At 37.8% G+C, this 13,957-nt stretch overlaps 1 protein-coding gene across 4 annotated transcripts in view; it reads right to left on the reverse strand.

The window, feature by feature from the left end:
• LCA5 (lebercilin LCA5) overlaps positions 1-13,957 on the reverse strand; it is a 96,500-nt gene that overhangs the window by 14,172 nt on the left and 68,371 nt on the right. For 3 of the 4 annotated variants that reach the window (XM_049653922.1, XM_049653924.1, XM_049653921.1), the window contains exon 4: positions 1,996-2,133. The exons of the other annotated variant lie outside the window; for it this stretch is intronic. In XM_049653922.1, coding sequence (XP_049509879.1) covers positions 1,996-2,133 — 138 coding nt within the window. The remainder of the gene's footprint in view (positions 1-1,995; positions 2,134-13,957) is intronic. 4 annotated transcript variants of the gene reach the window in all.

Below are 13,957 nucleotides of genomic sequence, written 5' to 3' on the forward strand. Positions count from 1 at the left end.
AAAAAAAAAAAAAAAGAAGACAGCAGAGAATCCACTGCTGCAGAGATCAAGGAACTAAAAAATAGTCATGATGAATTAAAAAATGCCGTAAATGAGGTGCAAAATAAACTAATCTTAAATTCTTGTTTAGTTATATCGTTTATATTTGTTTTGATCAATTCTTTAGCTGTCATTTCTTCCTGGAATTTCTTTTGAGGAGAATTCTTCCGTTTTGTCATTTTGGCTAGTTTTCTGTCCCTTATGTTTTAAAAGCTTGTTATGTGTCCTGCACCCACGAGCACTACTATATTAAAGAGAGGTCATACATTGCCCAGGGCCTGGCCCTTCAGGAGGTGTATTTTGGAGTGTGTTACTTGCTCTCTGTTGTTGTGACTCTGGTTGCTTTATCTCCCTACTCGTAGTGATGTTTTGGACCCTCCACCAGGTGTGCTTTGCTTTTTTCATTCAAGTAGCCCTGGAAAATAAAACAAACAAACAAACAAAAAAACAGAAAAACAAAAAAACCAAAAAAAACACCAGCTACAGCAAAACAAAAGGTGGTGGCATTGTTGATGGAAGAGGCCTTATCCCAAACAAAGAGAGAGATGATGGGGGCAGGGAAAAAGAAAAAACTGACCAGGCAGAGAAACTCTATGGGTTAATCTTGGGGGGGTGGGGAGGAGGGGGGAAGAGGTATAAAGAGGTATACCTGCCAGGAGGCGCAGGTATAAAGAGAATAGATTAAATATGTCTGCTTAAACAAACCAACAACCAGAATAACCAGACTAGAGGAAGAAATAAGAAAGAGAAAAGGAAGAAAAGAATCTGTATATGTACTAAGAATTGTCTAAGAATTAAATCAGAAAATGCAAAACCGCTGGGTGCCTTGGAACCGGTTGAAGCGCTGGTCTGGAGGAGGGGCTGTCTGGTTCCACAGCATCAATCCTGCTCCAGTAGATGCGAAGTTACCAGGTGCAGAGGGGTGTGGTTTGGCATAGGCAGGTCAAGCCTACACTGTGGGCCCACTGTCCATTCCCTGAAGCCCCCCTTGTTGGTGATGGGGAGAAAAATGGCAACACCCCAGTCTCTCCTCCATGGACTGGGTGTCCCAAACCATTCTGTTCAGGCCATCCTCGCAGTGCCACAGGCGTGAACGAGGCAGTTTGTCCCACTCTGCTGACTCCCGCGCCTCCCTGGCGCTTGGTTGGGATTTAAATCCTGACGTTTTAAACAGTCCTGCTCCATGCACCCCAGTTCCGGGGAAGTGCTGCTCTGCACCACCTCAGTGCCACATGCGCGGTTTGTCCCGCTCTGCCAACTCTCATGCCTCCCTGGCGCTCTGCTGGGATTTAAATCCCGATGTCTTAAAGGCTTCTGCTCTGCATGCCCTAGTTCTGGGGAAGTACTGCTCCATGCCACCGATAAGTGGTCTCTGGCTGATGGGTACAGGCAGTCTTTGTCCTTTGAAACGGTTATATACCTTCTTCCCACAGCAATACAGGGAAGGGATAGCTTTCTCCCACCATGGACTGTGCCTCTGAACTAGTTACCAAGCCAGGGGCTGGCTCCTGTCCTCTCCACGTGCGCAAACTGGGCAGCCAGCCCCCAGTCCAGAGGAAGTCCTACAGTTAGAGTTTGGATCTTTCTCCATCCCAGTCCGTGGTTTTTCTCTTGTCCAGATATAGTCCTATGCTTCCTCAGACTCTCTTTCTCTTCCCTTTGTCTCTCCACAGAAGGGGATCTCTTCCATCCGTGCCTATGTGGGCCGTTTTATCTCTCCCAGTTTGCAATCATGCAACTATGACCCGCCAGGTTGTCCCCCATGGGTCCCCAGGATGTTTTGTCACTCTGCAGCCCGGACTCTTGGAATTCAAAGTCTTTTGGCCTCAACACTGCTGTGTTTGAGGGATGAGGGAACTTTGAGTCCCCCTACTTCTCCACCAGGTTGGATCTCCTCCTAAAATGTTGTGTTTTCAACTAATATATATATATATATATAAAAAATGAAATACTTACTTTTAATTTGTGATACAGTTGTTGCAGCTCCTTTTGAAGAACTTTATTTTCATCCTGAGCTTCATATGCCCTTTTCCTTTCAGCAAGCAACTGTCGCTGGAAACTGTTGGTACTCAGCTCAAGGTTTTTGGATAGTTCCTATGATGTGTATATAAACATATAAAAAAATAATACTCGAAAATAACTGAAGAGTAAAACACTGCACTTAGCACTGAAATAATGTTTCTAGTGGTACCATACAAGACCTACAAATCAGGCTGCGCTTAGTGTTCATGAACATAAAATAACTGGCAAACAGATCTACCAACAATTTAATAAGGTCCTTAACCTGGTAGTCCTTTTTTTGCTTTTTACAACGACTGGTAAATAAATTCTTAAGCATTTGTCTGAAGCATACATGAATAGTCATTTGTGTTGGTTGCAAATTCAGCCAAAGATATGATGAGAAACACGGATATTTGGGAATCAGAGTTCAGGCAAATATATACAGCTGCATAATATTACACGGCACTATTCGAGGTGCAGAAATTACCTTGCAAATTATTTCTAGATAAAAATACTAGTCATTTCCATGGTCTTCAAACATTTTCCATAAAGTCTGTGAAAAGATTCAGGTTAAAATATTTTCTTTTAAGTGACATCAACATCATGGTGGTATGAGCCATTCCTTTTCTTCTCCATCTTTCAATTTACAGCTAATCAGATCCACAAAGCAAGTATCCATAACTGAACCAAAAGACTTCCGCACAGCACATCAGGACACCTGAGGGAGCCATCCATCTCTGCGCCTGAAAGTGGCTCAACTATACATCAGAGGAGGCTGTGGAGCCAGGGCTGGTGGTATAGGTGGCAGAGGTGGTGGCAGGCCCATATGACCTTCTGGCAGAGGAGGCAGAAGGTAAAGGTGGTAGGTGGTCATCTGCCTGGCCACATGTGCTGCAGCTGGCGGGACTCACTCTCTCTGAGAAGAGACCACAGTGACTGTGGGGAGGGAAAGGAAAGGGAAGGAGGCAAAGAGAACTGAAGGAATGCTGTTTCCTGCTGGAGGCCCCATGATTCTGACAAGACATCATCCATGAACCTCTGGGAAACACCTCCCCCTCCACAACTCAAGGATCCCCTACTGGCAATGGGCACAGCCAAAGCATCAGGTGGTAAGTACACACCTCCCGCCACTCTGTCACCACACTTTTTCTTTCCAGTCTGTCAGCTGTTTTTTTTTTTAATTGTATGTATTTTTTTCATGTGCCTTTTATTTCAAAGTCCCTGATTTTATCAGTACTGTTAGATATGTAGATCTTCTCGCCCCTAGGGATGGCTTAAAGTCTTTAAATTTTTTTTTAATGTTTATTTTTGAGAGAGAGAGAGACAGAGCATGAGCGGGGGAGGGGCAGAGAAAGAGGGAGACACAGAATCCGAAGCAGGCTCCAGGCTCTGAGGCGTCAGCACAGAGCCCAATGGGGGGCTCAAACTCACAAACTGTGAGATCATGACCTCAGGCGAAGTCGGATGCTCAACCAACTGAGCCACCCAGACACCCCATGGATGGCTTAAAGTCTTTAAATAGCTAAAGAACAATTGAGAACTTGAGTACTAACTAGGTATTTGAAGATATTATAAAGCTGTTCATTTTTTAGATGTCATTCTTGGTACTGGATGATGGCATTGTTTTAAAGGTCGTTATATTTCAGAAAGATACAAGCTGAAATATTTATGAATAAAACAAGTGGATATCTAAAATCTGTTTCCAAAAACTAGAGAGGTAGGGAAGAGTACATATGAAAAAGTATTTCTGTAAGGTGACATTTTTTAAGTTTTAATTTTTTAGTGAAGTATAGTTGACACACAATGTTACATTAGTTTCAGGTGTACAACATAGTGATTCCACAACTCTCTACCTTATGTGCTCACCACAACTAGAGCGAACATCTCACTCTACAATGCTATTACAATACCATTGACTATAATCTCTATGCTGTACTTTTTAGTACTTTTTATTCCCGTGACTTATTTATTCCACACTGGAAGGCTGTACCTCCAACTAACTCATTTTGCCCATCTTATCACCACTCTCCCCTCTGGCAATCATCAGTTTGATCTCTGTCTTTACAGATCTATTTCTGCCCCCCTTAGTCCCTATTACCTATTTAACCCATCCCCTGCCCACCTCCCCTCCAGCATCCCTCAAGATGTTTTATGGTTTGCCTCTCTCTTTCCACCCCTATGTTAATTTGTAAATTTTGCTTTCTGCTACTTCCTTATTAGTGTATAGAAACACAACTGACTTCTGCATATTAATTTTGTATCCTGCAACTTCACTGAATTCATTTATTCTAACAGTTATTGGTCGAGTCATGTTTTCTACATATGGTACCATGTCATCTGCAAACAGTGACAAGTTTAACTTGTTTCTTGTCAGTTTGAATGACTTTCATTTTTTGTCCAATTGCTGTGCCTAGGTCTTCTAGTACTATATTGCATAAAAGTGGCAAGAACAAGACCATCTTGTCTTTTTACTGATCTTAAAGCTCTGTTTCTCTCCACTGAGTATGATTTTAGCTGTAAATTTGTCATATATGGCCTTTATTATATTGAGGTATGTTCCCTCTACACCCACTTTGAGAGTTTTTGTTATGAATGGATGTTGAATTTTATCAAATGCGTTTTTCTGCAGCTGTTGACATGACTATATGATTTTTATCCATCACTTTTGTTTAAAGTGGTGTATCATGTTGATTGAATTGTGAATACAGGATTGCCCTGATATCCTAGAATAAATCCATGATCCTTGATCATGGTGAATAATTTTTTAAAATATTTTGTTGAATGCAGTTTGCTAATATTTTATTGAGGATTTTTGCATCTAGATTCATGATGGATACTGGCCTGTAGTTTTCTTTTCTTGTGGTGTCTTTGTCTTATTTTGGTATCAAGGTAATAATGACCTTGTAGAATGTATCTGGAAGCTTTCCTTCCTCTTCTATTTTTTGGAAGTTTGAGAAAAATAGGTATTAACTTTTCTTCAAATGTTTGGTGAGAATTCACCTGTGAATTCATCTGGCCCTGGACTTTTGTATGTTGATAGTTTTTTTTTTTTCTAATTCTTTTTTTCTTTTTTTCTTTTTTATTTTTTTGAGAGTGAGAGAGACCAAGCGTGAGTGGGGGAGGGGCAGAGAGAGACACAGAATCAAAAGCAGGCTCCAGGCTCTGAGCAGTCAGCACAGAGCCTGACACAGGGCTCGAACTCACAAACCATGAAATCATGACCTGAGCTGAAGTCGGTCTCTCAACCAACCGAGCCACCCAGGTGCCCCAGTATGTTGAGAGTTTTTAAATTTTGTTATTGGTCATCAGTCTATTCAAATTTTCTATGTCTTCCTGATTCAGTGTTAGAAGATGGTGTGTTTCTAGGAATTTATCCATTTCTCCTAGGTTGTCCAATTTGTTGGCATATAATTTTTCATACTAGTCTCTTAAAACCCTTTGTATTTCTGTGGTATCAGTTGTTACTTCTCTTTCATTCCTGGTTTTATTTATTTAGGTCCTCTCTCTTTTTCTTGATGTATCTGGCTACAGCTTTATCAAATTTACTTCTTTTTTTCAAAGAGCCAGGTCTTGGTTCACTGATCTTTTCTATTTTTTCTTTAAGTCTCTATATCATTTATTTTTGCTCCAATCTTTATTACTTTCTTCCTTTTACTGGCTTTGGGCTTTGTTTATTCTTCTTTTCCTAGTTCTTTTAGGTATACTATTTATTTAAGATTTTCCTCGTTTTGTAAGGTAGGCCTTTATCACTATACATTTCCCTCTTATACCTGCTTTTGCTACATCCCAAAGATTTTGGAACATTGTTAAGCTGTCTCTCTATATTTACTTCCTCTTTGATTTCTTTGTTGACCTCTTGGTTGTTTCATAGCACGTTGTTTAGCTTCCATGTTTGTGTTTTTTTCATATTCTTTTGTTGTGATTGATTTCTAGCTTCATACCATTGTGGCTAGAAATGGATGCATGACATGAATTCAACCTTCTTAAATTTATTGAGACTAGTTCTGTAGCATAATGTGATCTTTCCTGAATAATGTTTCATGTGTACTTGAATGTGTATTCTGTTTTTGGATGGAATGTTAAGTCCATCTGGTCTAATGTGTCAGCAGGCACTGATTTTCTGCCTAGATGATATATCCATTGATATAAGTGGGGTGTTAAAATCCCCACCTATTATTTTACTGTCAATTTCTCCATTTATGTCTATAAGTATATGCTCCAATGATGGGTGCATAGATAATGACAATTGTGTCTTCTTCTTGGATTAACCCCTATATTATTATGTAATGCCCTTCTTTGTCTCTTAATATAGTCTGTCTTAAATTCTATTTTGTATAAGTATTGGTACTCCAGTTTTTTTATATTCACTTCCATTTGCATGGAATTATCTTTTTCCCTCTCTCCACTTTCAGTCTGTCTTTAGATATGAATTGACTCTCTTGTAGACAGCATAGTTTTTTTTATCCATTCCTCCCAACCCTCCCTCCACCCCCACCACAATGTCTTTTGAGCATTCAAGCCATTTACATTCAAAGTAATCATTAATACGTATATACTTATGCCATTTTGTTAACTGTCTTCTGCTTGTTTTTGTAGTTCTTCTGTGTTTCTTTTTTCTTTTGCTCTCTTTCCTTTGGATGGATGACTGACTTTATTAGTGTTTTGTTTCACTTACTTTTTCTTCATTTTTTTGTATATCTATTATAGGTTTCAGATTTGTGGTTACCATAAGGTTCTTTTTATAACATGCTAAGTATATACCAGTCTTAAGTTGATGGTCACTTAGGTTCAAACACATTCTAAAAGAACTTCATTTTTATTCCTCCCTCCATGTTTAATGTTTATGTTGTCATATTTTACATCTATTTTGTGTGTCCCCTTATCTAATTTTATCCCTATCTAATATTTTAAAATTAATTTTGCTATTTTTGTCTTACAATCTTCATACCAGCTTCGTAAGTGATCTGCTCTATTCCCTTTGCTGTGTGTTTGCTTTTACTCATTAAATCTTTTCCTTTTATAATGTTCTTCTAATTATGGCTTTTCTTTTCCACTTAATTTAACATTTCCTGTAAGGGCATTTTAGTGGTAATGAACTCCTTTAACTTTTGTTTGTCTGGAAAACTCTTTCCCTCTCCTTCAATCCTTAATGATAACCTTGCCAGATAACCTTTCAGCACTTTAAAAAAAAAAAAGTTTTATCTATCTATCTATCTATCTATCTATCTATCTATCGTGTGTGTACAAGCAGGGGAAGGGGAGAGAGAGAGAATCCCAAGAAGGCTCTGCCTTGTCAGTGCACAGCCTGAGGTGGGGCTCATTCTCATGAACCCTGACATCATGATCTGAGTGGAAATCAAGAGTTGGATGCTAACCAACTGAGCTACCCTGGCACCCCAGCACTTTGAATGTATCATGCCACTCCCTTCTGGCCTGTAAAGTTTCTGCTGAAACTTACCTGTGCCCAACCTCGGCTTCAGCCGCACTGCCAGGGTGCCCCTGAGGAGGATCTCCTGGCTGGCCCACAGGGAGAGTCCCAAACACCCCAGTTAGCACCCACTTCAGATTCAGCTATCATGCCAGGCCACCCTCTGTGAGGAGAGCCCTGGGATTCTCACAGCTTGCAGCTACAAAACTTTGGCTATCCTTCCAAGGTGCCCTCTACATGGAGAGACCCAGGACTGACCTGGCTTATACCCACTTCAGCTCTGGCCATCCTAGGGCAGGCCCAGCACAAGTGTCCTAAGAACCACAGCCCATGCTGATACAGCTTCAGCCAGCTAACCGAAAGTACCAGGGACAGACAGTCTACACAGGATGTGACCACATATAAGACCACTCCTTTAAGTTTAAGAGAAGTAGCTATTCTGCCTAATTCACAGAAACAAAGAAAGTCAAGGAAATGAAGAGACACAGAAATATACTACAAATGAAAGAACAAGACAAAAACCTCAGATAAAGGACTAAATGAAACAGATAAACCCATTTAGCTAATAAAGAATTCAAAGTAATGATCATAAAGATGTCCACACTGGACTGAAGAATGGAAGAACTCAGTGAGAACTTCAACAATGAGATAAAAAATATAAATTAGAACCAGAGTTGAGTAATACATAAAGAAATGAAAATTCCTTCTAGTGTAATCAATAGATTAGCAGATACAGAAGACTGGAATAGCAATCTGAAAGACAGGGTTACAAAAAGCACCCAAGCTGAAGAACAAAAAAATGCATTCAAAAAGTTAGTATAGCTTACATGATCTCATGGACAACACCAAGCGGACATTTGCATTATATGGTTCCCAGAAGGAGAACAGTGAAAAGGGCAGAAAATTTACTTGAAAAAATAATAGCTCTAAATTTTCCTAACCTGGGTAAGGAAATAGACCTCCAAATTCAGGAGCACAGATTGTTCCAAACAAGGTAACCCAAGGGGGTTCACACCAAGACACATAAAAATTAAATGTCAAAGATTAAAGAGAGAATTTTAAAGGCAGCAAGAGAGAAGCAAAAGTTACATACGAGGGAAACCCCATAAGGCTATCAGCTGATTTTTCAACAGAAACATTAAAGGCTATAAGGGAGTGGCTGATATATTCAGAGTGCTAAAAGGAAAAAAATTACAAATTACAAATAAAAATACTCCAATGAGCAAGGATATCATTCAGAATAGAAGGAGAGAGTAGTTTTTCAGACAAACAAAAACTGAAGGAGTTTGTCACCACTAAACTGGCCTTAAAGGAAATTTTAAAGGGACTTCTTTAAGTGGAAAAGAAAAATCTATATTCGAGGTAAAATTAAAAATTATGAATAAAAGGGTATAAAATATGACAAGTGGAAGAGGGGGTAAAAAAAGATTTCTTTTAGAATGTGTTTAAACTTAAGGGGCCATCAACTTAATATAGACTGCTATATACTTAATATGTTATAAATGAACCTCATAGTAACACAAACCCAAAACCTGTAACATACACAAAAAAATAAAGCCAAGCATAACACTACAGAAAGATATCAATCACAAGAAAAAAGTGAAGAGAAGATAACAAACAAAACAACCAGAAAACAATAAAATGGCAATAAGTACATAACTATTGATGATTATTTTAAATATAAAGGGTATAAATGCTCCACTCAAATGATATGGGAGAGGGCAGGCAGGAATAAAAAACCAGAATCCATCTATATGCTGTCTAAAAGAGACTCACTTCACTCCTAAAGACACATATGGACTGAAAGTGAAAGCACTGAAAAAGATATCTGATACAAAGAGAAGCAAAAGAAAATGTGGGGTGGCAATACTTCTATCAGACAAAATAGAATTTAAAACAGACTATAATAAGGCCAAAAGAAGGGCATTACATAAATAATAAAGGGGTCACTCCAACAAAAGGAGTAAACATTGTAAATATCTAAATATATGAAGGAAATATTAAGACATTAAGGGAGAAATTGATAGTAATACAATAATAGTAGGTAATTTTATTTTATTTTTTTTTTTAATTTTTTTTTTCAACGTTTTTTATTTATTTTTGGGACAGAGAGAGACAGAGCACGAACGGGGGAGGGTCAGAGAGAGAGGGAGACACAGAATCGGAAACAGGCTCCAGGCTCCGAGCCATCAGCCCAGAGCCTGACGCGGGGCTCGAACTCACAGACCGCGAGATCGTGACCTGGCTGAAGTCGGACGCTTAACCGACTGCGCCACCCAGGCGCCCCAATAGTAGGTAATTTTATTACCCCACTTACATCAGTGGATATCATCCAGGCAGAAAATCAAAGGGTAAATAATGTCTCTGAATGATACAGTAGATCAGATGGACATAACAGATAAAACATTCCATACAAAACAACAGAGTACACATTCTTTTCAAGTATAAATGGAACACTCTTCAGTACAGTACATGTTAAGCCACAAAACAATTTCTCAATAAATTTAAGAAGACTGAAATCCTATCATGCATCCTTTTCCGACCACAACAGTATGAAACTAAACATTAATCTAAGGAACAAAATGGAAAACGCACAAACACATGAAGGATAAACAAAATGCTACAAAACATCCAATGGGTCGACCAAAAAGTCAAATAGAAAATAAAAAAATATTTGCAGACAAATGAAAATGAAATTTCAATGTTCCAAAATCTTTGGCATGCAACAAAACCAGATGTAAGAGGGAAATTTATAGTGATAAATGCCTATCTCAAGAAACAAGAAAAATCTCAAAGAATCAATCTAGCCCTACACCTAAGGGAACTAGAAAAAGAACAAATAAAACTCAAAGCCAGGACAGTAGAGGAAAAGAAATAATAAAGATCAGAATAGAAATAAATGAGATAGAGACTAGAGACAAAACAAAACAAAAAATAAACAAACAAACAAAAAAAACACAGAAAGATCCATGAATCAAGAACTAGTTCTTTGAAAACATAAAATGAATTGATAAAACTTTCATCAGAATAAGACAAAAGATCCAAATATGTAAAATCAGAAATGAAAGAAGTTAACAACAGACACCACAGAATACAAAGGATTATAATACAACAGTATGAAAAATTATATGCCAGCAAATTGGACCACCTAAAACAAATGGATAAATTGCTACAAACACACAATCTCCCAAAACTGAATCAGGAACAAACAAAATCTGAACACACAAATTACTAGCAATAAAATTGCTCTGGTAATAAAAAAACTCCCAACAAGCAAAAGTCCAGGACCAGATGGATTCACAGGTGAATTATACCAAACATTAAAAAGAGTTAACACCTATCAAACTAATCCAAAAAATAAAAGAGGAAAGAAAGCTTCCAAATACATCAACAAATCCTTAGTAATCTTCAACAAAATATCAGCAAACCTAATTTAATAATACATTAATAGGACCGTCACCACAAACAAGTGGCATTTATTACAGTAATGCAAAGATGGTTCAATATTTGCAAATACACCACATCAAGAAAACCAAGGATAAAAATCATATGATCATCTCAAAATGCAAAAAAAAAAATTAACAAAATTCAGCATCAATTCATGATAAAAACTCTCAACAAAATGGGTTTAGAGGGAACACACCCCAACATAATAAAGGCCATATAAACTCACAGCTAACATCATACTCAATGGTAAAAATTCTCCTCTAAGAACATGAACAAAACAAGGATGTTCACTTTCACCACGTTTATTCAACATAGTACTGGAAGTCCTAGCCACAGGAATCAAACATAATGAAATAAAAGGCATCTGGATTGGTAAGAAAAAAGTCACTATTTACAGAGGACATGATGATACTATACATAAAAAAACCCCACGGATTCCAGTTTAGTTTTGAGACAGAGAGAGACAGAGCATGAATGGGGGAGGGTCAGGGAGAGGGAGACACAGAATCTGAAACAGGCTCCAGGCTCTGAGCTGTCAGCACAGAGCCCGACGCGGGGCTTGAACTCACGGACCGCAAGATCATGACCTGGGCCGAAGTCAGACGCCTAACCGACTGAGCCACCCAGGCGCCCCGAAATTGGTCACGTTTCTATACACTAATAAAGAAGTAGCTGTAAAAGAAATTAAGAAAACCACCCCTTTGGGACCCCTGGGTGTTTCAGTCAGTTAAGCGTCCAACTTAGGCTCAGGTCATGATCTCACACTCCAAGAGTCTGAGCCCCACGTCAGGCTCTGTGCTGACAACTCAGAGCCTAGAGCCTGTTTCAGATTCTGTGTCTCCCTCTCTCTCTACCCCTCTCCCACTCACACTCTCTCTCTCTCTCTCAAAAACAAACATTAAAAAAAAAAAATCCCTTTACAATCATGCACTAAAAACATAAAGTAAAATACCTGGAAATAAATTTAACCAGGGAAGTGAAAGACCAGTGCTTTGGAAACTATAAAACACTTATAAAATGAAGATGACACAAACAAATGGAAAAGTATTCCATGCTCACAGATTGAAAGAATACTGTTAAAATGGCTATTCTACCCCAAAACAATCTAAAGATTCAATGCAACTTCTACTAAAATGCCAACAGCATTTTTTTCACAGAGCTAAAATAATCCTAAAGTTTGTATGAAACCACAAAAGATCCTGAATAGTCCACCAATCTTGAGGGAAAACAAACAAAGAAACAAACAAACAAAAAACAAAGCTAAAAGCATCACAATCACAGTTTTCAAGAAATGCTACAAAATATAGTAAACAAAACAGTATGGTACTGGCACAAAAATAGATATATGGATTAATGGAAGAGGATAGAGCTTAGAAATAAACCCACACTTATACGGCCAATTAACCTACAATAAAGAAGGCAAGGACATTCAATGAGGAAAACACGGTCTGTTCAATAAATAGTGCTGGGAAAACTAGACCACTTTCTTAAAATAAACTCACAATGGATTAAAGATCTAAATGTGGGACTTGAAACCATAAAACTCCTAGAAGATAACACAGGCACTAACATCTTTTTAGATATATCTCTTCAAGCAAAGGAAACACAGGCAAAAATAAACTACTGTGCCTACAACAAAATAAAAAGCTTTTGCACAGAGAAGGGAACCAACAAAATGAAAAGGCTACCTACTAAATGGGAGACAATATTTGTAAATAATATACCTGATGAGGGGTTAATATCTAAAATACATAAAGAACTTATAAAATTCAACACCACGAAAACAAATCGGGTTAAAATGGGTAGAGAACCCAAACAGACTTTTCCCAAAGAAGATATACAGACAGCTAACAGACCCATGAAAAACTGCTCAACATCCTTTATCATAAAGGCAATGCAAATCAAAACCACAATGAGATATCATCTTACACCTGTCAGAATGACTAGAATCAAAAAGTTAAGAAATAACAAGTGTTGGCAAGGATATAGAAAAAAGCAACCTGTATGCACCTGTTGCTGGAAATGTAAATTGGTGCAACTACTGTAGAAAATAGTATGGAGGTACCTCAAAAAATTAAAAATAGAAATACCATATGATTCAATAATTCTACTACTTATCCAAAACAAATTAAAATACTAATTCGAAAAGATATATGTACCCCTGTTTACTGCAGCATTACTTTAAAAAGCCAAGATATGGAAGCAAACTCTAGTATACATCGACAGATGAGTGGATAAAGAAGATGTGGTATATATACACAATAGAGTATTACTCAGCCATAAAAAGGGTGAGATCTTGACATTTGTGATCACATGGATGGATCTAGAGAGTATTATGCCAGGTAAAATAAATCAAAGAAATACCCTATGATTTTAATTATATGTGAAATGTGAAAAACAAATAAAAAGCAGAAATAAACCCATAAATACAGAAAACAAACTGGTGGTTGCTAGAGGGGAGTGGTGTAGCAGATGGGCAAATGGGTGAATTGGAGTGGGAAGTATAGGCTTCCAGTTATGAAATGAATTAAGTCATGGGGAGAAAAGGTACAGCATAAGGAATCTAGTCAATGGTATTGTAACAGCATTCTAAGGTGGCTAATGGTAGCTACACTTGTGGTGAGCATAGGGTTGTGGAATCACTATTGTTATACACCTGAAACTAATGTAATACTGTGTCTCAGCTGTACTTCAATAAAAGAAAACAAAGAGAACTCATGTAAATCCAAATATCACACTAAATCACAACAAATGTAAATGGATAATGTTGAAAGGGATGGTCTTATGTTATTAGATTCTTTTTAAAAATATATAAATATTGTACCAGCACAGATAAAACATTAACACACACCCAAGAAAGAAAAAAAAAAAATGTATTAGGCAAAAATATTACCCAAAAAAGAAAAACCAGTGGTGTAGACCAAAAAGGCTTTATGACAAGAAGCATTATTAGAAAGAGATGAGGAGTTATTAATGATAAAAAAAAAAAAAAAATTCACCAGAAAGGTAAAACAACCCTGAACATGTTTTAAGTTCAACTCT

This window comes from Panthera uncia (genome assembly GCF_023721935.1).
Source record: "Panthera uncia isolate 11264 chromosome B2 unlocalized genomic scaffold, Puncia_PCG_1.0 HiC_scaffold_24, whole genome shotgun sequence".
In the NCBI taxonomy this organism is placed as follows: domain Eukaryota; kingdom Metazoa; phylum Chordata; class Mammalia; order Carnivora; family Felidae; genus Panthera; species Panthera uncia.